At 45.0% G+C, this 19,420-nt stretch overlaps 1 protein-coding gene across 5 annotated transcripts in view; it reads left to right on the forward strand.

Moving 5' to 3' along the window:
* The window catches only part of AGK (acylglycerol kinase), a 518,819-nt gene that overhangs the window by 47,641 nt on the left and 451,758 nt on the right, over positions 1-19,420 (forward strand). The window contains exons 1-2 of one of the 5 annotated variants that reach the window (XM_033958387.1): positions 1,540-2,080; positions 2,514-2,646. In XM_033958387.1, the coding sequence (XP_033814278.1) occupies positions 2,537-2,646 (110 nt within the window). In that variant the 5' untranslated portion in view covers positions 1,540-2,080; positions 2,514-2,536. The other 4 variants (XM_033958383.1, XM_033958384.1, XM_033958386.1 and 1 more) reach the window with 4 other exon arrangements.

Genomic DNA, 19,420 nt, shown 5'->3' on the forward strand with positions numbered 1-19,420 from the left:
GGAGCCCAAGCCCTCCTGGCCCAGGCGACCCCCGAATCGCCTAAGGCTCTCGGGCCTATTCTGATTGGCCCAGGCGCCTTAGGCCCCACCTGTGGGTGGGGATTTGGGACAGCTGGGCCAATCCGGCCTCATTCTGCCGGTGGCTGCCTGCCGGATAGGCGGGTTTGGCTCCCATCTGTCCAGCCAACTGAAACGAAGGTACGGGGATGGGGGTGGGGGGATCGGCCGGGGGGTCGCGGGTTGGCTGGGGGGGGGGCGGTCGGGGGTTCTGGGGGGGGCGGTCATTGGGGACAGGGGGGGTTGCGTCGAGGGCAGGAGGGCCTGGGATCCCTCCTGCCTGTAATGTAGTGCGGGGTGGGAGTAGGGGGTCGCTGTGGCCAGGAGAGCCTGGGCTATCTCCTGGCCCACTCGATTCGGGGGGAGGGGGGTCGCCGCAGGCCAGGAGGGCTGGATGGTTGTGTGTGTGTGGGGGGGGGGGGATTCTGTAATCGGTGTTGTTTTTGACAAACACCGGTTACAGAATCCAGCTTTTAGGCTAAGGAACTGGCTCCTCCTTCGCCTAAAAGCCCTTCTGTTGGATGTTTGGGGCTTAGGCGTTTTTTTGTTTCACTATGGCTGAAAAGTGTAGACGTGGTGTGGGTGTACTTTTAGACGTAGTGGTGATTGGACGTTTAGGCAGAGGAGGGCCATAATCAAAACAAGGACGTTTGGTTTGGTTATGGACATTTTCCCTGCTTCTGCGTTGAACGTTTAAGAACTTAGGCCAAAAGGGGACTTAGACGCTTTTTTTTATTATGCCCCTCCACAGACATAGGAACTAGAGGAGGCACTGGGGGCACTAAGGACATAGGAAGGAAGGAGGGAGGGAATAGAAAGGGACAATTGTTGGGCCTGAGTGCAGAAAGAAAGGATACACAGACAGAAGGAAACACAACCAGAGATTCATGAAATCACCAGACAGCAAAGGTAGGAAAAATTATTTTATTTTCAATTTAGTGATCAAAATGTTTTTCAGTTTTGAGAATTTATATCTGCTGTTTATATTTTGTACTATATTTGTCTATTTTTCTATAGTTACTGAGGTGACATTGCATATTTTAAAGTCATCTGCCTTGACATCTTTGAAGCCACCCCCAATATAAATGATAATTAACATTTTCTCTGCGTATAGTGTGCTTTGTAGTTTAAAAAAAAAATAAAAAAATGTATGGTTACCATTATGAATTAATAAGATATTACGTGTACATGAAAAATAAATGGAATTGGGGCGGGGCTAGGACTGCATTGGGGGCCGGACTGACAATTAATAGATATCCCCTTTTGATGAAAAAAATCAAATGGTCACGTTATGTATGAATGATAGCTCCCAGATTGCCTTTAACTCCTTTATGCATAAAATTATTCGTAGAACCAGCATGAATGAAAAAAAAGGAAAGAAGACATGTATCATCGGTACCGATCTTATAACTTCCGAGGCATTATTTCAACACGGTTAACTAGCACAGTACAGCAAGTCCTCCGAGATCTCTTTTCTGATTTACCAGAGCTGCACCTGTTCTCTGCCCAAATTGATGCAGCAAGGACCACGCTAACACGTACACGTGCTAACATTAGAAGTCATAATAATCTACCGGCGCGTAGGCTTGGCGACCTCCCAAGTGCAGCATAATAAACTAGTAGATCAAGCGACCTTTCATGCTGCAGGCCTCTTCATATGTCTGTGTGAGCCTTGCTGCATCGGCTTGGGCAGTTGCGCCGAATTATTAATGCGAGAAGGAAACTTTACTTGGACATCTTAGAAGATCACTGAGTAGGAAGTTGGAAACGCAGACTCATACACTCCTACGGGAATCCCGTAGGAACTACTTCCATACCACCGGAATTACCCAAAACCCCTTTTTATATATATATACACACACATTCATTCATTATCTCTTTGAAATCGCCCGGGACAGGCTCCGTAGCATTCCTTTTCCGGTATCCACCCCTGTTCTGACGTAATTTTTTCAATTCTGTGACGCAACTTCTTGTTTCTGGCGAGGCGGGACGAATACGAGGAAAAGAGGTGTTGGAGCGGATGGTAAGGAGACGAAAAACGTTGGAGTTGGGAGCTTGAGGAAGAGGGAGAGAGATGGTAGTTCATGGGGAGGGGAAACTGATTCTCGAATGCGTGTGAAGAGGGGTGTTTTGGTGTAAAAGAGTGTGAGGGCAGTTGAATGCACTTTTCTCATGCCTAAGCCGTGTGACTTGGTATCTTGGATTTATTGTCAGCTTTTTTCTTATTCCATGTTGAGCAGACTTTAAATACACTCTAGCTCTAATCTTAAAAATATGGTAGTTGTTTATAAATATTCTGTACAATTTTTGTTTTACTGTGTATGTTGCTGTATAGCTTTTTCAGGGATAGGTTCAGGCTTGATTGACATGAAAATGGTCTGTATAATGTCTGATCTTTCTTGGTACTGGAAGAAGTTGTTATAATATTTTTCTTATTTGTTCCTGTTGTCTTGAAGAGAGCTTGTGACAGAGGAACAACATGGTTAAAGTTATGGGAGTCCTTAAAATGTTAAAAAATCACTGGAAGAAAAGCACTGCTGGGTTCTGCCTATTGGCATATGGAAGTAACTGGCTGTATGGCAAGCATTGGTAAGTAGTAATTATTTCACCTACAGCATGGAAGTATAAAGGTACAAATCAAGTTATTTATCTGTAGCAGATGCTCTCTGGTTGGTATGCCTGATTTACTGATTACCCCTGACTGATTTAGCTTTGATTCCTCTTTAAGTTTTTGATCTGGCTCACTCCTTTCATGTCACTTCCACCTGCTGCTATTGCATGGGGCCATCATTGTCTGATGATAAGCAGAGTACAACTTTATGGGGAGATAGGTAGTATATCAAATTTTTTATTAAACTTGAAACCTATCAGTCTTCTAAGCGGGTTTGTACATAGTAAAATAGGGTAACATACATTAAAACATACAGGACCTACTGGAACTATAGGATTAAGGAAAAGAAGTATGGTACATTATAAAATAGGAAAGAGAACCATATAGGGCAGGGGTCTGCAACCTTTAAGACATAAAGAGCCACTTGGACTCGTTTTCGAAAAGAAAAAAAAACTTGGAGCCGCAAAACCATTATAAAACAAATCTAACACTGCATATATTGTTTCTTATCTTAATGCTATATACAGGATCATGCAGTTAGCTGTCAATCTGAAGAAAAAAAGGACTTTTTCACTTAACAATGTAAAATATATTTTTGCACATTAATAGCTAATTAAAATATTAAATTTACCTGGTTAATGGGATTTTTGCTCCTGAACCTCAGTGCACAGTGTCTGCACATCAGGGCTGTAAGACGTCACCTTCATTTTCACACAGGCTTGCAAGCTGTCATCTGTGAGGCGTGATCGATGTTTGTTTTTAATATAGTTCATGTTGGAGAAGACCTGCTCACATACATATGTGGAGCCGAAGATCGACAGCACTCCAAATGCATACCTTTTCATGTTTATATAAGTGTTGGGGATGGCATTCCATGTTTCGAATACAAGTTTGTCCAGTTTGGGAAGGTTTTCAATATCAGTCCATTTATGATTCTGAGCCATAATGGCCTTCTGACGGGCAACATCCTCAAGAGTAGCGGTCAAGCATTTGAACTTGGACACCCATAGATCTTTGTCGGCTATATCGGCCAATTCCATCTCAAGATCAGGTTGACTTACACCTGTAAATGTAGTCATATTCAATAGGGATGGATCTATCTCCAGGGGAGTGACAGGGAAGGATAATGTGGTTTTTTTCCTCTCTGAACTCACAGAATCGTTTCCCAAATGAACTTTGCATTGCGGTGATTGCAGATTTGAAATATTCCAAATTGATTGTATCATGACTTTGTTTGAACTCTCTCAAAGAGGGAAAGTGAGACAGTGTGCCTCTCTGTAAATCTTTGATAAACACTGTCAACTTGCGCTCGAATGCCAAAACCTCCTCCAGCATATGCAGGGCTGTGCCTCCTTTCCCCTGAAGGGTTGTATTTAGCGTGTTTAGATGTGCTGTCATGTCTACCATAAAATGTAATTTTTCCAGCCACTCTGGCTGTTCCAGCTCAGCAAAGGTGAGCTCTTTGCTGTCCAGGAAGGTTTTTACTTCTTCCAAACATGTGACAAAGCGTTTTAGCACCTCGCCTCTGGACAGCCACCGGACCTTGTTGTGGAGCAGGAGGTCAGAATATTTGCTTTCAACCTCATCCAATAACAAACGGAACTGGCGGTGGTTTAAACCCTTTGCCATTATCTTATTTACAATCTGAATGACCACATCCATCACTTTTGTGCATTCCGGCGGAAATGTTTGAGCACACAATGCCTCTTGGTGCAGGATGCAATGAAATGACAGCAGCCTTCTACCCAACGCCTTCTGCAGTAGAGCCACAAAGCCCTTCTGTGCTCCTCTCATGCTCGGTGCCCCATCAGTAGCTACTGAGACCAGGTGGTTAGTGTTTATTTTTTTAGCAGTTAAAAAGTCCAGGACAGCCTTACAGATATCCTCACCTTTGTTTGGTCATTTAGTGGTATCAGCTCAATCAGTTCTTCCTGTGGCCCAAAAGAGTTCACATATCGGCAGAACAGCGCTATTTGTTCAATATCACCAATATCTTTGGACTCATCACAGGCAATGGAGTATGCCATAACTGAATTAATGTCTTGAATTTGCTATTTGCTAATGTTTTCTGCCATTTTTAGGGTTCTGTCTTTGACAGTCTTCGCAGAGAGTGGCATGTTTTTGATTTTCTGCACAATTTCATTTTTGTTTTTAACGTCCATGTATAGATGTTCCGAAATATTAATGAATGCTTCTTTTATATACTCTCCATTGGTGAAGGGCTTCCCGTGCTTGACTATTTCCTGAGCGGCCACAAAACTAGCATATGTTGTGGTATTTGTAGACTTCACCCACTTCTTGAAATTATTTTTGCTCATATTAACCTTCCTGATAAGTTCTGCAACAGCTTTTCGTCACTCATCTCCATCTGTATATTTTTCAGCAAAGGCTGTGTGTTTATTCTGGAAATATCTTGCAACATTGGACTTTTTGTGGTTTGCTAATTTCTCACCACATATTAAGCATACTGGTAAACCAGTCTCGTCAGTAGAGAATGCAAATGATTCTGTCCACGTATCATTAAACACTGTTTTCTTCAGAAATTTTTCTTTTCTTGCCTTTATCCATGGATGGCCTACCAGGGGGTTGAAAACAGCAACGTAAGTAGAAATCACAGGGCTCCATACCAAAATTTGCTATGCCCACTTCCCCTTCCTTTACCTGCAACCATTGTGAAAATTTTTCGGCGTTTCTGCCGCAATACCACTGTACTGCTAAAAATCACAGATCACCACCATTACTGGGCCAATAAGCACCTCCTCTTCATGTCCCCTCTGTATCTCTATCCTTATTCAGTAGGTCCTGCTTACCCTTTCTCTTCTTTGTGTCACTATCTCCATTTTCAGCTTTCCCCCCTTTTCCTTTGTTACTGCACCCTGTAGCTAGAATCTTTCCACCCTCCCTCCACTCCGGCCCAGCCCAGTATGAAATATTTCCTTTTGTTTCCCTCCCCTCTCTCTTTCTCTCTCTCTTCTCCTCCCTCACCCACGAGTCCTGCATCTGGCCCTCTCCCTTCTACCTGCACCTGGCACCCCTGACTTAGAGCCATAGCACACGAGAGAGACTCCCACGGGGATGAAGACAGCCTACCTAAATTCTGGCGATGCGGGCATGCAGCTTGCGGGTCCGGCGTCGCGGCGGGAGGTGGCTATGCTGGGCGGTGGGCTCGGCGCGTGCACGGATGGGGCATTGCTTGCTGATTGGTCCGGTGGCACGGCGGGCAGGGCTTTCGTCTGTGTGCGTGCTGGGCTCGCTGCTCGGCGTGGCTGTTTCCCGCCGCGACGCCGGACTTGTGGGCTGCATGCCTGCATCGCCGGCTGTTTTCATCCCCGTGGGAGTCCCATGGCCGGAGCCGCGGCAAAGGTGGAAAAGAGCCGCGGGTTGCCGACCCCCGATATAGGGGAATACAAAAGGAAGGGGGATCCCATCTGATAACCTGCGTGCTTGTATGTGGTGAGCGTGTTGTCGGGGCTGACTTAGGAGAGGAGAGGTGAGGCTGCGCGCATGCTCGTTCAGGATGGCGGCCGGCTTGGATTGGGAGCCGGGAGGCGCTGATGGACAGCAGAGGCATCGGCCGAAGCGGGAGGGCAGCCGCACGGGGACCCCGAGGGAAGGAAGCCACCATTTTGGAAGCGCTGTAGTACCCGCAGGCAGGTACTCACCCCTGGGCCACCATTGCAAACTTTGGTTGTGGAACGAATCTTTTGAGTTTGCATTAAGGCCTATGGGGAACTTGCTTTGATAAACGAGCATTTTGGTTACGAGCATGATCCTGGAACGGATTATGCTCGTAAACCAAGGTTCCACTGTACTAAATAAAAAAATAAAAGCATCCCCCCCCCCTTCCGTTTTTGTCCCTTTCCCTCCATGCTGTGTCTTGCCTTCTGGCCTGCCCCCCGGTGTTATCTTCGGTCGGTCCATGGTGTGATCAACGTGGCGTCCCTGGGCCAGCTTCCTGAGTATCATAGTACATGACGGCAGATAAAGACCTGAATGGTCCATCCAGTCTGGCCATTAGTTATACCCATTAAAAATACATGATTAAATTAACTTCTCTTCTTTGATATTTCTGAGTCCACCTGGTATTGTCCTAGGTTCCAAATGCTGAAGTTGCCGTCCAAGCTCACTGCAGCCTGTCCAACCATCCTATTTGCAGGATATCTACCATAAAGTCTGTCCAGTAACAAGTTAGTGGAGTTCCCCACTGATGCCCTCCCCAGCCCATCCTACACCAAATCATCACAAATGGGACACAAACCGTGCAAGTCTGTCCAGTATGGTGCTGTGTGGTTAAGTGTCTACCCCATGTAGCAAATGCCTGGCAAGTCCCCTGCAAAACCTTATCACACTTTCATAAGAGAGCTCCTAGGTCTACACACCACAGAGAAGGACACATGCTTGAATTTATAATGCTTATACATGATAGAACTGTCACGAAAAGTTTCATGGATTTGTAATCAGAAGACAAAACGTCAGGATGCAATTTCGGTTAATCTTTGTTTTCATTAATATGATCTGCAGTAAGTTAATCAGGATAACAATTCAGAGTAAGAATTTCATTTAAATAATAGATCAAACTCTACACGTTGCGTCAAGTGGCCTCGTCAAGAGGTCTTCACCGCATCAAGAGATTCTAGTACAGAATGCAAACAGGAGCACTCCAAAGACAATTATATTGACGAGGCGCTTTTCAAAGGCATTTATGTGATGCATCAACTTGTTTTCTGAAAGCTGTTTTCTCTTGGTGCAGCCAAATGTACAGGAAAACAACAGGTTTGGGTTGCATCTTTAACTCTACATGTATTTATTTCCCATGAGGAAATCTTGTACACAAAGGAAGTGCAAATGCCCACATGCGCCTTCTATCCATAGCAAATTTCCACATGAAAAGCAAGAAGAGAGGATTATGAAAGCATAAATGTACCTTTGTTTTGAAAGCTGGTGCAAACTTCATAGGTGTGCTGCAGTGCACGGGGCCATGGGCTGCGAATCCTCGTGCGCATCCCGATCCTCATCTGGAACACTTCGTTCTGATGTTGCAACATCAGAGAGAAGGCTTCTGGTCCAGGCGCAGGACGCACGCAGGAGCCTTTTCCTACAGCCCCGTGTACTGCAGCACTCAGGGAGCCGGCCCGAAGACGCTGCGCCAACTACACCGTGGACCGGTGGCTGCAAAACACTGTCTTAGGCCCAATGGAGGTGCCGGCCCTGTGGACCGGCAAAAAACTTCTGTGGACCGGCACTGGTCCATGGACCGGCGATTGAAAAACACTGCATTAGAGGATGAACACAAAGAAATGTTTTTAGTTTTCCTTTGAAACGATCTAGCATGGGTTCATCCCGTAGTTCTGGGGGTAATGAGTTCCAAAGAGATGGGGCTGTGATGGAGAAGTTTGTTGTTTGTGTAGTGCTAATAATATGGGGACATGGAACCGTTAAAAGATTTTGTGATTGTGATCTCGGTATTCTAGCTGGGGTGTAGGGAATTAGAAAATTGTTTAAGAATTCTGGTTGGTTGTTACAGAGTGTTTTGAATGTTAAAAGCATTGTTTTATAGGTTATTCTGTGTGGAATAGGAAGCCAGTAAGCTTTTATTAGAAGAGGTGTGACATAGTCAAATTTTTTCACATTTCCAATAAGTTTTATTGCCATGTTTTGTATAACTTGCAAGCGTCTGATTTCTTTCTGCGTGATGCCTTTATGTAGTGAGTTGTAGTAATCTAAACATGAGCTCACCATGGAATACACTGATATGTTCAATGCAAAGGACTCAAGGACTTTGGAAAAAAACGTATTAATCCAAGCCTATGAAAGCATTTTTGAACAACAGTACTGATTTGCTGGTGAAATGTTAGTTTACTGTCCAGGATAATTCCCAGGAGCTTTATAGATGACACTTTGCGCATAAGTGTGGAGTTGAGACTGCCGGGTACCGTATTTTCACGCATATAACGCGCGCGTTATACACGATTTTACAAACCGTGCATAACCTTGCGCGTTATACGCGTGAGCGCGTTTTACAACTTTTTTTTTTCAATCCGATCGGCATCCCCCCTGCGAACTGGCATCCTTCCTCCCCGCTCGCGTCCCCCCCCACCCCCACCCCTGCGATCCTACATCCCCCCAGCACCAAACATCTCTTACCTGATTGGGCACCGGCACCAGCACCAATGCACAGGACGTGCCAGTGCCAGTGCCCGAAGATCCTCCCTCGTTGGTTTGGGCTGGGCTGGGCGGTGCGGTGCAGGAAAGATCCTCCTTCTTCCTGCGCCGGGCTGGACTAGGCTTTGAGCATTTGCGCATGCTCAAAGCCTTCTGGTCTCGCTCTCTATCTCGGAGAGAGCGAGACCAGAAGGCTTTGAGCATGCGCAAATGCTCAAAGCCTAGTCCAGCCCGGCGCAGGAAGAAGGAGGATCTTTCCTGCACCGCACCGCCCAGCCCAGCCCAAACCAACGAGGGAGGATCTTCGGGCACTGGCACTGGCACGTCCTGTGCATTGGTGCTGGTGCCGGTGCCCAATCGGGTAAGAGATGTTTGGTGCTGGGGGGATGTAGGATCGCGGGGGGGAGGGGGTTAAGCGAGCGGGGGGGAGGATGCCAGTTTGGAGTAGGCGGGAGGAGGTTTTAGCATGCGTGGTATACACGTGTGCGCGCTATATTAAATTTTTTTACATAAATTTGTGTTTCCCGCGCGCTATACCCGTGTGCGCGTTTTACACGGGTGCGCGTTATCTACGTGAAAATACGGTAATTGTAGTTGCAATCCTTCTTTGCATGAGAATAATATTGTTGATGATTTTTAGATATAGGAGTGCTAACATATTTGTTCTGAGCCCAGTGTTCTCTCCAGAAATTTTTTCCAGCCGGGTGGCATGAAAAAGTAGCCGGGTGGAGCGGGACAGGGAAATTTGGTGATTAGAATAGGGTCATAAAATCTAGTGGTGTACCTAGTATATATGACAGCCAGTGCTGATCATTTTTTAACAACCCCCTCCTCTATAAAAAAAAGTTATTTTTAGCCACACAAGGGTGCACCTAGGAAAAGGCAGCATTTTAAACACTGCAGTGAGCACTAGAATACCAACACGCATTGTAAAACTAAACAAACCAGATCCTGCACAGTCGATGTTAATAGAAAACCATGTCTTTTTCATACACACAGAACACAGAAACACTCTCGCCCAATATGGAATAATCACAAACTAAAAATAGAAATATGTAGACAAAAGATAAACTAATGCAAAATCACAGAAACAGTGACACATGTCCCCTAATACTGTGCAAAATATAAAGACAGTAGATGTAAATTTGAAAAAACTGATACATAACAATCACCATTTTAAAAATTAACAAATAGAAATAAAACAAATTACGAGAAATAAGAAAATACCATTTTATTGGACTTTTTCAATTAGCTTTCAGAGGCCAAATCTTTCTTCAAGACAGTATACAGCTGTTATGGTATCCTGTCCTGACCTGAGGAACGGGTTTAGTCCAAAAGAAATGGCCTTATTTCCATTTCCTATTTATAAAGTTTTATCAATACAGTTACAATACTACTTGATTCTGTGTAAAGCAATAACAAAAAAATTATTTCTACCTTTTGTAATTTCTGCTTTAATCATCTTCTCTTCGCTCTTTGCTTTCTAAACGTTTGTCCTCTCTCACTTCCATGCAACATCTGCCCTCTATCTTTGCTCCTTCCACACAGCTTCTGCTTTCTCTCTACCCCTTCCATCTACTTTCCACCCTCTTCCCCTTCCATCCAGTGTCTGCTCTTTCTCTCTTCCATACGGCATCTTCCCTCTTTATATGTCCCTTCAATAAACTGTATATCCTGTGCCCTTTCTCTCCTTTGTACATGATTCATTTCAGCTTCATCCCCTCTCCATTTTTCTGTCTCCACCCCCTCCCCTGTGCTCTGGTATCTCTCTCTTCTCATTTCCTTCCTTCCTTCCCACTCCACCCCATGGTCCGGTATCTCTATCTCCTTCCCTTCCCTCCCCCCATGCCCTGGCATCGCTCTCCTCTCCTATCTCTCCCTCTCTGCTCTGGCACCTCTTCTTCCTTTCCCTCTGGTCTGGCATTTGTCTCCTTAGTTTCCCTTCCCTCCCCCTTGCCCTGGCATCTCTCTCCTCTCCCCCTCCATTAACTGGCATCTTCTCTCCCACCCTCCTTCCTTCCTTTCCCCTGGTCTGGCATCTGTCTCCTCCCCCCCCCCCATGGCCTGACATCTCCCTCCTTAGTCTAGTATCACCTTTCCTTTCCCTCCCTCCCATGGTCTCGGCATCTCTCTTTCCTATCCTCTCCCTTCCTGGTCTTCCTTCTCCAGTTACTGGGCAGACTTGTACGGTCTGTGTCTGTGCATGGCCGTTTGGAGGAGGATGGGCAGGGGAGGGCTTCAATGGCTGGGAGGGTGTAGATGGGCTGGAGTAAGTCTTAACAGAGATTTCGGCAGTTGGAACCCAAGCACAGTACCGGGTAAAGCTTTGGATTCTCGCCCAGAAATAGCTAAGAAGAAAAAAAAAAAAAAAAAATTTAAATTGAATCAGGTTGGGCAGACTGGATGGACCATTCGGGTCTTTATCTGCCGTCATCTACTATGTTACTATGTTTTTTCCTACCCTCTCTCTCCCCAATTGGGTGCAGCAGCAGCAGCATTTCACTTCCTCCATCCCCTCTCACTCTCCTCCTCTGCTCTTCCTCCATCTATTCTCCTCCTCCACTGCTCTCCCCTCAGTCCTGCTGCAGCTTTCCCTCTTCCATTTTAAGTCGAGCAGCACCTTTCCCTCTCGCCTCCCTCCACCGCTCAGCTCCAACACACCTCTCCCTCCCCTCCTCTCTACTTCAGTTTCCCCCACCGACTAGCTGCAGCACCTCTCCTTTCCACCCTCAGGGCCAGCAGTACCTCTCCGACTAGCAGGGCTCCTCTCTCTTCCCTTTCCCTCCCCTCTGACTAGAAGCAGTACCTTACCCATTCACCTCCCAGGTCTAGCAGCACCCCTTCCTCTTATCTCCCAGGTCCATCGGCACCACTCCCCCCTCCCGATTAACAGGCTCTCACCGGCTTGGGGATTCCCCGGCCTGACTCAGCACAGTCTGAAGTTCTGTGTTTGGCTCCGGCCAAAGAAAGTAGGGAAAAAAACAAACCACCCTCCCCGTAACACTAGCCTTGACTAGCAGCAGCACCGCTCTCTCCTTATTGTAATTTGCCCGACTGCTGCCGTAGCTTTATCAAGTCAATTCCCTTCTACAGCCTCTGGGATTTTGCTAGGCCACCCCCACCTCCGATGATGCAACTTCCTTCTTCCTCAGAGGCAGGATGGCCTAGCAGAGGCCCCGAGGATGCTGGAGGGAATTGACTCGCTAAAACTAGGGCAACAGTCAGGCAAATTACAATAAGGAGAGAGCAGTGCTGCTGTTAGTCCAGGCTAGTGTTATGGGGAGGATTTGAAAAATCACCTGGCTTTTTCTTCTTTTTTTACTTGATGGGCCATTGGTCTGACCCAGTAAGACTATTTTTATGTTCTTATGTAAGTCCATTCTGAAAGACCTCCCTGCTAAGGCAGTATTTCTGGTGGTCATTTCCTAAGCACATCATGTATTAGAGATTCAAGCTTTGTCTTGCCAAGATCTTACTGTATATTTCCTAACTAAAACTGCCACTCCTCCATGTCTACCAGTAGATGAAGAATAAGACTTGGCCTACCCAGCTGCGCTTTAATGTAAGATAAGAACGATCAAATGATCTTCTGTTTTTCTTGCAGACATGCTATATCGCTCTTATCCCACTTTAGGGTAACCAATATCTTGGATCTCTTTTAATTGGAGAAGTTATGCCTTTCACCTTCCAAGATAGAACACAATTAGCAATTCACAACACTTTAGTTGTATTCTTTAAATGTGATAAATTTATCTCCCTCATCACCCTGAGAGCCCAGCCTTTCCCTGGGGTCTGTGCACATCTTAGAAGGAGCAGGGTCCCATAGTTCTGAGATATATTACAGGCCCATTCTTGTACCAAACCATGAACCACAGCAGCACACATATCAAATCCATAAATATCCAACAAGGTATCGGTAGCACTCTTAAGTCTCCATATATTTCCCATATACACCCCCTTCCCAACCTATAAACAAAAATACCCTACTTGCATTACTTTTTTAATACTCCCTCCCTCCTCCCCCTTTCCCCTCAATCCTCAAAGCTCAGTTGAAGTCTGATTAAAGCGGTCCTCTACTACATCCAGTTTATCAGAAGACAGGGTCATAACTAATGCCGTGGGTCCCCACATCCCAGCATACCTAAGCAAGTGTAAACTATTGACTTAAGATAAATTCAGAAAACTATTAATAAAACAAACACCAAGAAACCTTTTGCAGTCCGGATGTGTACCAGTCTACAGGGTGTTCCTTATGCAAGATGGTCGCACAACAAGGAGTGGCCTACTCCATCAAGCCATTAGCCAACCAGCATGTCTGCTCAGCCCTGTTGGTTGATGTAGTTGATGGCCTTTTAGCTGACTCTATTGTATTAAGATTTCCAGGAGCCCTTGAGGAAAATCTTTAGAATGGAAGGATAGATAAGCATGAACCGAACATTTTTGTCTATTAGTGAGACAAGTGGGTGGAATTGCTATCTTTTCTCTTGCAGTGCTATTGAGCAGTCTTGAAAAATACGTAAGGGAGTGCCTTCATAGGTTAAAAGTCTTTTCTTTCAGTATCCCCAGAGAATCTCGAGCTTGTGGATGTAATTGCTGTCTTAGCCCATAGCGAACTCATGCTTTGGGGCTCTATCGTTTGCGTGCCGGCTTCTCTTCTCTTCTCCCCCCCAGGACGTAACTTCCGGTTTCAGAGGGAAGAGAAGGGAAGCCGGCACGCACATGTTAGAGCCCCGAAGCATGAGTTCGCTACAGGCTAAGATGGGAAATATCCAAGCCGGTGAGAAGTGTTGTTTTTAAAAAAAATGTTGAGCAACGGCGGCAGCAGCAGGATTTGCGATAGATGACAGCCACTGTTTGAGCCAGTAACTTATTTTTTCCCATTTTCTGATTGATGTCCATAATTTCACTAAGTCGTTTGTTTCCAATGGGTGAAGTAACTGGAGATCATCGGCATACGCAAATGGGGTAAAGCCTATTGATTGTCGTAATGTAAGTAAGGGGGCCAAGAAGATATAGAATAGTAGGGGTGACAGGATAGATCTTGGGGGATTCCATAATTGGAACTGTGACTATCTGATTTTGAATTATTATAGTTTACTCTGAAGGTCCTAGCTGCAAAATAAAATTTAAACCATTCCAGTACCTGGTCAGTGACTCCAATGGATTTGAGTCTTTGCAGTAATAGGGTATGGTCAATTGTGTCAAAGGCATCCGAGAGATCTAAGGAAATGAGTAGAGCAGATTTGTGATAGTCTATATGGTATAGTATTTTAGCTGTTAATCCTACTAGAGAGAGTTCAGTAGAAGGGTGGTGTCTAAAGTCGGTCTGATTAGTGTGTAGGGCGCGTGTTTTATCTCTAAAATCTGAGAGTTGGGTAAAGACTCTTTTTTTTTTTCTGCTATTTTTGCAAGAAATGGGATGTTTGCAATTGGCCGGTAGTTGGATGGTTCTGACATTTTCCCCTTTGATAATCAGATGTATTGTGGATTCCTTCTAGGCTTTGGAAGCTGTCCTGCAGATAGGTTGTTAGAGACAAGTTTGAGGCTATGTTCTCCAAATATCAAGAAACGTCTTTTTAGCAGTTAAAAAGGAGCTGCTAACTTTTACAGAATAATGACCTCGTTACGACAATCAAATTGTTGTATATAATATAGGTTTATTAGTAATAGACAAAAGTCAGCTTACATGGAACAACACTACAGTAGATTGAGCCAATGGATAACATACAGAGTAGACAGCTTCTGATATGGATCCATTGTAAAGCTTAAGCCAACCGGTATGCTACTTATATACTTTAGTTCAGTAGCCTAGAAGTACTATCTAGTTACAGATTATATACTTACTTTCTATTGGGTTGACACATCTAACATATCTGATTGTATAGTCTGCATACTTATCACGGAGCCATATTGAAGCATGATATCACCTAGTGTCAAATCTGACCTCTCTATTTCCCTTCATAATGCATTCTTAATACTAAGTTCAATAGTTTCTGAGAGTAGGCCCCCTCCTTCCTGAGCTTCATTGTCGCTTTGTCAGCAGTGAAGATAACTGTTGGTAGGACATCTTGTTTGGGTTTGTCTTCTTGGAAAGTCCCGAAATATCCAATGTTGTTAGTCAGCAAATATTTTCTAGCTACTAGAGCAAAGATGAACCTCTTACATAAGCATATTGTTTCTGCTGACAGGGATATGTTTTTTTTCATTATTCAGAAACCTGCATTCAATAGCACAATGTCTCTCTTAAAAATATCCTCTGGGGGGGTCTCATAGGGTTTTCACCTACATTTTCATGAAGGTCTTACTCCTGATTATCCCTCACAGTAAAGGTGGAATATGTCAGAACTATTACCTTTTATATTTAGGGATTGAATGACACAATGAATATCCACTAGTTTTGGGAGAGAGATAGGTACCTCAGTTGTGTTGTGTGAGATGATAGTGTTAGTTAATCCTGTTGATGGTATGTGTGTTCTGATTTCTCTAACTTTGTTTATAAAATAGTCCGCAAGTACTTGTGTGGAAGGTTGGATGCCTGTCTGTCTTATTTGTTTATTGTAATTAGTTAGTTGAGAAGAGTAGTGTTGATGATTTCTTAGTTTTATTGATTCTTTCTGAGTAATACTTCTTTATTTACTAAATTGATCTTATGTTTATAGAACTTAGCAAGCTCTGAATAATTGTGAAGTGTGGTTATGTTTTTGTTACCTCACCATTTTCTTTCTTGCGATCTTAATTGTTTTTTGAGTGTGGCAAGTTGTGTGTACCAGGTGTTATGTTGCTTACGGGCTGATAGAATATGTGTAGTGAGGGGCGCAAGTTCATCGAGGAGAGACTGGAGACATTTATTCCAGTGTTCAATTTGAGCGTCCATGTAATAGTTTGTATGATCCTCGGTGTTATATTGAAAGGTGGAAGTAATGGATGTTGCATCTATTTTACTGAGATCACGGAAAGTTATTGTTTTGTTAGTGAGAGGTTCTTTTATATTTTTTTAAGTGATTGTGAATGTAATGTGAGAGTGATCTGACCAGGGGACAGATGTATTCGCGGTTGGAGAGATGACCTGGCCATTGGAATCAGAGGAGAAGACTATGCACCCTCCTTCATGGGTTGGTTTTGTTATTTAGGGGATTGTCAAAAAGCGTGGTAAGTTCTTTTGTAAAGGAATTATTTGTATCTTTTGAAGTAGGTGTTGAAGTCGCCAAGGATAATAGGATTATTTGTAGTTGTGCAAAAGTCACATATTAAGGATTGTAGCAGTGTTCTCCCTAGCGTGTTTTAGCTGGGTGCTCCGCCCAGCTGTCATCGTGCATCTGCACTACCAGCATTAAAGCCGTGCGCCAATCTTCTTCCCTGCCCCTACTCCAGGGGTATCCAACCTGTGGCCCACGGGCTGCATGCGGCCCAACAAGGAGTTTTGTGCAGCCCAGCTTCTCTCTCTCTCTCTCTGACGGGTAGTTGTCTGGCTGGCTTCCTTGCTGCAGTTGTCCGCGGGCGTCGTCGGATCATTGTTTGCGATCTGCGACTGTTCTTCAGCAGGATTCGCGATAGATGACAGGTAGATTTGCGATAAGTGTCAGAAGCGTTCCCTCTGATATCACAACATCAGAGAGAAGGCTTCCGAATCAGCTGTGAATCGTGCACGAGGAGCCGACGCCACCCGTAGCCAACTACAGAAGAGAGCCAGCCAGAAAACTACTCGCCAGAGGGAGGGAAGAAGCTGGGCCGCAGGTTGGACCGCAGGTTGGACATCCCTGGAGTAGGGGCAGGGAAGCGGATTGGTGCGTGGCATGCAAAATGATGTGTCCCAAGAAGCAAAGTGACTGTAGGAGTCCTGAGAATCTGACTGGAGTTTCTGAATTATTAATTGGTGAAATTGGTGAGTATTTTGGGGTATTTCATATATGTGGTCTTGAATAAACTCAGAATTTTGTATAAGGGATTGAAACCTTCATATACAGTACAAAATGGGAACAGACCAAAATAACTTGACATATTTCTTTAAATTTATTTCTAATTTCTGCACTGGCAGCTATGACTGTGTTTGAATGACATTCACTCTATCCAAAAGGAAGAAGACTAAAAATTATTCCCACAGAATAGTTCCTCATGTAGAGTGATAAAAGTTCACTACACACAGCTGGTGGAAATGCCCAAAACCAGGTGCTCTAGAGATCCAGATCAATTGTAGATACCTCTGATAACTCTTCAAAAGCATTCTAGAAATGGTGTAGTTCATCTTACCTGCAGAATCCAGATACCCTGCACAGAATTTATAGCATTGGTGTGGAGGAAGAGGGAAAGAGATACTTGAAGGGAGAACTGTTGGGAAGAGAAAGGAAGAAATGGTGGACCTAGGGAAGGGAGGCAGGCAGGGGGAGAGATGAGATGGGGTCATAAGAACATAAGAAGTTGCCTCCACCGGGATCAGACCAGAGGTCCATCGCACCCAGCGGTCCGCATCCGCGGCGGCCCATCAGGTCCATGACCTGTCAAGTGTTCCCTGCCCTAAAAAAACCTATCCTTACTTCTATCTGTATCCTTCAATCCCCTTTTCCTTCAAGAATTTATCCAAACCTTCTTTGAATCCCTGTAGTGTCTTCTGCCCCACCACAACCTCCGGGAGTGCGTTCCATGTGTCCACCACTCTCTGGGTGAAGAAGAACTTCCTGGCATTGGTTCTAAACCTATCCCCTTTCAGTTTCTCCGAGTGCCCCCTTGTACTTGTTGTTCCCCACAGTCTGAAGAATCTGTCCCTGTCTACCTTATCTATGCCTTTCAGGATCTTGAAAGTTTGTATCATGTCTCCTCTAAGTCTCCTCTTTTCCAGGGAGAACAGCCCCAGCTGTTCTAGCCTGTCGGCATATGAAAGGTTTTCCATACCTCTTACCATTTTCGTCGCTCTTCTCTGGACCCCCTCAAGCAATGCTATGTCCTTCTTGAGGTACGGCGACCAATACTGGACACAGTACTCCAGATGCGGGCGCACCATTGCACGGTACAGTGGCATGATGACTTCCTTTGTCCTGGTCGTGATACCCTTCTTGATGATACCCAGCATTCTGTTTGCTTTCTTTGAGGCAGTCGCGCATTGTGCTGATGCTTTCATTGTTGTATCCACCAGCACACCCAGGTCTCTTTCAAGGGTACTTACATCTAGCAATGTTCCCCCCATTGTATAGCTGAACATCGGGTTCTTTTTCCCAACATGCATGACCTTGCATTTCTCTATATTAAAACGCATCTGCCACTTTTTGGCCCACTCTTCCAGCTTCGTTAGGTCCCTTTGCAGGTTTTCACAGTCTTCCGTGGTTCTAACCCTGCTGCAGAGTTTGGTGTCATCTGCAAATTTGATAACCTCACATTTCGTCCCTGTCTCCAGATCGTCTATAAATATATTGAACAGGAGCGGTCCCAACACCGACCCCTGCGGAACTCCGCTCGTGACCCGTTGCCAGTCTGAGTATTGGCCCTTCACTCCAACCCTCTGTTTTCTGCCCGCCAACCAGTGTTTAATCCATCGGTATACATCCCCCTCCACTCCGTGGTTCCACAGTTTCCTAAGCAGCCGTTCGTGGGGTACCTTGTCGAAAGCTTTTTGGAAGTCGAGGTAAATTATGTCTATGGGTTCCCCTTTGTCTATCTGGCTGTTTATTCCCTCAAAGAAATGTAGTAAGTTTGTGAGGCAAGACCTTCCCTTGCAGAAGCCATGTTGGCTCTCTCTCAGCTGCCCATTTTTTTCCATGTGCTCGCAGATGCTGTCCTTAATAAGTGCTTCCATCATCTTACCCGGAACCGAAGTCAAGCTCACCGGCCTGTAGTTTCCCGGGTCTCCTCTTGATCCTTTCTTAAAGATAGGCGTGACATTTGATATTTTCCAGTCCTCCGGGATCTCCCCAGTTTTCAATGATAGATTACATATTTGCTGGAGTGTTTCCGCTATTTCCTTTCTCAGTTCTTTTAGTACCCTTGGGTGGATTCCATCTGGGCCTGGTGATTTGTCGCTTTTTAATCTATCTATCTGTCGTAGGACGTCCTCATGGCTTACTTCTATTCGCTCCAGCTTTTCATCTAGATCCCCACTTATAATCTCCTCAGGTTCTGGTACATTAGATGTGTCCTCGCTTGTGAAGACCGACGAGAAAAACTTGTTTAACCTGTCTGCTACCTCTTTTTCCTCTCTTACCACTCCCTTTCTGGTTCTATCATCCAACGGTCCCACTTCCTCCCTTGCCGGTTGCCTCCCCTTCACGTACCTAAAGAACGGTTTGAAGTTTCTCGCCTCCCCAGCCAGCTTCTCTTCGTATTCTCTTTTTGCTTCCCTAACCACTCGGTGGCACTCTTTCTGGTGTTTTTTGTGTTCCTTCCGGTTTTCCTCAGTTTGGTCCTTTTTCCATTTTCTGAATGATGATTTCTTGTCGCTTATCGCCTTCTTCACTTCCTTTGTTATCCACACCTTGTTTTTTGTTTGATTCTGTTTGCGCCCTTTCCTAAACCTGGGGATGTACATGTTTTGTGCTTTTTGCACCGTGTTCTTGAGTAGGGACCAGGCTTTCTCTACGGTCTCCATCTTCCGTGAGCTGTTTC

Source organism: Geotrypetes seraphini, chromosome 9 (genome assembly GCF_902459505.1).
Source record: "Geotrypetes seraphini chromosome 9, aGeoSer1.1, whole genome shotgun sequence".
In the NCBI taxonomy this organism is placed as follows: domain Eukaryota; kingdom Metazoa; phylum Chordata; class Amphibia; order Gymnophiona; family Dermophiidae; genus Geotrypetes; species Geotrypetes seraphini.